This window comes from Otolemur garnettii, unplaced genomic scaffold (assembly GCF_000181295.1).
Source record: "Otolemur garnettii isolate 467f Iridium unplaced genomic scaffold, OtoGar3 scaffold00109, whole genome shotgun sequence".
Taxonomy (NCBI): domain Eukaryota; kingdom Metazoa; phylum Chordata; class Mammalia; order Primates; family Galagidae; genus Otolemur; species Otolemur garnettii.
In genome coordinates this window covers 6,521,873-6,525,164 of record NW_003852504.1, presented here as the reverse complement: position 1 = coordinate 6,525,164, position 3,292 = coordinate 6,521,873, and the positions used below count along the sequence as shown (strand labels likewise).

General features: G+C 37.4%; 1 protein-coding gene across 2 annotated transcripts in view; it reads right to left on the bottom strand.

Moving 5' to 3' along the window:
* Window positions 1–3,292, bottom strand: part of PHF6 (PHD finger protein 6) — a 49,694-nt gene that overhangs the window by 2,257 nt on the left and 44,145 nt on the right. Inside the window, exons 11-12 of one of the 2 annotated variants that reach the window (XM_023517370.1) lie at window positions 1,215–1,344; window positions 1–887 (exon numbers count right to left, since the gene is read on the bottom strand). In XM_023517370.1, coding sequence (XP_023373138.1) covers window positions 1,215–1,344 — 130 coding nt within the window. In that variant the 3' untranslated portion in view covers window positions 1–887. The remainder of the gene's footprint in view (window positions 888–1,214; window positions 1,345–3,292) is intronic. The other variant, XM_023517371.1, reaches the window with a different exon arrangement.

The window sequence follows — 3,292 nt, the reverse complement described above, 5'->3', positions numbered from 1 at the left end:
TTTTTTTACTCCTACAGCACACGAGATCTCCTTACATACTTTGGGCCAAAATGTGAAGTGTTCCATACAACAGGGCACTTGAGAGCAACAGGTTAGGGACATGGTATCTAAAGTCCTTAGCAAACGGCAACCCCTTAAATATTAAAGAGGTTTAATTTGCTCTCATCAAATATGTTAGTTTAAACTTCAAAGGGTTTAATCACTATGCCAAAAGCCCTTTGTATGACATGGTAAGAGAAAAGGTGTACTGTCATGAGAATTTTGGCATAAGCACTGAAGCTCATAGCTTATAATCACCAGTTGCTGAGTCCGCGCTGGTCAGTGAGAACAACCTTAACAGGAATCAAATAAAAAGCTTTAGCATACTTCTTAGAAGAGATTTTTAGCATGTGCTATCAAAGCCAAGATAAAAAGAAGGTTCATTTCATTTCTAGCCTCCATTACTTGAGTGCGAAAACAAAAATCCACAAATTTACCATGTGTTGCCACTAGTGGCACGTTTGCATTGTAAAGTAAAATTCGCTTATGCTTTCCCTTGAGTATCAATCCACACTCTAGACAGCAGAACTTTGTTCGGTCCAGAAATATAGCTTACTTCATTTCAATGTCTGTTTTAACTGTTGACACTATACACAGGGTTAACTAGTGTTTCAATTGCTTCTGAGAAACTGCAAACTACAGCTACGTAATATCAACATAGCAAACACAGCCTTCTAGTGAAGGCTCATGAAACAAACAAGACATTTTAAGCAGTTCAATGAAAGATCTAATAGTTGGGCAGTAAAAAGTTACAAACCCTTTTTGATTTTAGAAAACAGTGAAAAAAGAATAGTAGTTATGGATGTCTTATTCATTCTCAGTTTTCTAACTCTGTCTGTCCCATGAACCTGTTTAAAAGATGATAAAAAAATGTAAAATATGATGCTTGAGGGGAACACAATCAATAATGTTACTGAGGAGTGAGAATATCTTATTGATTTGACATTATGACTACATTTATTCACAAAGTGGAAAGCTTGTTTATACGATACAAAATCAGCTAGTTTAAAAAAAAAACTACTATGCAAGCCTACAAAATCCTCAGGATTCTAATAACATGCTTTTAATTTAACATAACAGGACTAAAAATCATACTGCGTATCATTACTTCAATACGTATTTTCTCAATTTGTACTGTATTCTGACAACATATCCCATATAATTAACTTTCATACCTAGTTTCCATTCAGTTGCTGCTGAGTTAGCTGTTGCTGATCAATTTCTATTTTTCCCCGGCTTTTACTCTCTCGTTCCTCGTCTTCTTCATCTCTTTCATCATTTCCACTATGATTTTTACAATAAAGTCTACAATGATGAAAGACAAAAATCTCAAAATCATCGTCATCGTTAATGAGAATACATTTATGCCACTGCTAGGGGATGCGGTTGGTACGCATTTAAAATATGGGTTTACTCATCCACACTTTAAACAATGTTACAAGTCTATTTCTATCTACAATGTACAAAAATATACTATTCTAAAGATAAAAGTTCATCTGAAATAAAAACTCTGGTTTAGAATGACAGTTATCATAAGGCAGTTCTTCATTTTGCTCAGTGGGATTAAAAGTAAAGTTTTTGACCAACTTGAAAATAACAACTTTCAGGTATATGGACAAAATAGTCAAATTCTATACATTTGTTTCATATACATAATTCAAAATCTCATTTTAGGAAATATATATTCTATAAATATACTGCTGCTCTTGACTCAAATTTCATGAAATAATTTTACTCAAACCCTTCAAATGCCTTTTTTTTTGGGGGGGGGTTAGAGACAGAGTCTCACTTTATTGCCCTCAGTAGAGTGCTGTGGCATCACAGCTCACAGCAACCTCCAACTCCTGGGCTTAGGCAATTCTCTTGCCTCAGCCTCCCGAGTAGCTAGGACTACAGGCGCCCACCACAACACCCAGCTATTTTTTTTGTTGTTGCAATTTGGCCAGGGCCAGGTTTGAACCCACCACCCTCGGTATATGGGGCTGGTGCCCTACTCACTGAGCCACAGGCGCTGCCCTCAAATGCCTTTTTTTTGAGACAGAGTGTCACTATGTCGCCCTGGGTAGAGTGCCATGGTGTCACAGCTTATAGCAACCTCAAATTCTTGGGCTTAAGTGATTCTCCTGCCTTTCTCTCCGAAGTAGCTGGAACTACAGGCACCCACCACAACGCCTGGCTATTTTTTGGTTGTTGTTGTAGATGTCATTGTTGTTTGGCTGGCCCAGGCTGGATTCAAACCTGCCAGTTCTGGTGTATGTGGCTGGCGCTCTAGCGGCTGATCTATAGGCGCTGAACCCCCTTCAAATGCCTTTTCACCATTAGTGTCCTGGCTTTCACTAGAATACATTTCATGAGTCATTCAACTGTTTTCTGGTGCTGTAGTTGGCTATGTCTCTCTTAAGCTAGACTGGTCCCTCCAACTTTTCTCATGTCATTAACTTTTTTGAATGTGATCAGATAGTTTGCCAACTGTAGCACATTCTCTATTTGTCTCATTATACTATTTTACTTGTTTTTCTCACACCCTGTATTTCCTATAAACTGGAAATAAGGCCTAAGGCAGTGGTTCTCAACCTTCCTAATGCCACAATGTATTTTCATTTTTAAACAGGGGTTGCGACCCACAGGTTGCGAACCGCTGGTCTAAGGGCTTGGTTAGCTTCAGGTTCAACTTGTATTTTCTTAGTCAAGATGCTTTTCAGGTGATCATGCATACTTTAGGAAGCATACAATTTCAAACTCCCTGTTATTTATTGGTGATGCTATGATTGATCATTTGGTTAAGATGGCAGTGACAGCCAGATTTTACTAATGTTGAGGTAAGTTTTCCCTTCAAACTAGATAGTAAACTCTGGAATGATAACACTGATATTATGCTGTTTCAACAACCTTTCATTTGGGTATATACACTATTTTAAATTCATTGAGTTCTTAATAAAAATATTAAGGTAGGTGATTTTAGACAATTAAAGAAGGGTGGGCTGATCTGAGATCAGTTTTAGGTAAATTATACACAAGACGATAATGAAACAATGCTTAGAAAATATTCCTTGGACGCCCTCTTGTGGTCAACAACGGGTAAAGACAATCATAAAATTGGAATTTTCCATGTCACAAATAGATGACCTAAACTAGGTCTAACATTTGAATAGAATAAAAGGTTGGGGAGGGGCTGGGGGCACTACAACAGACAACAGTAATAACTGACTTCAATCTAGTTAGTTTTGATCATATTTCTTTTTAGTTTTAGAAC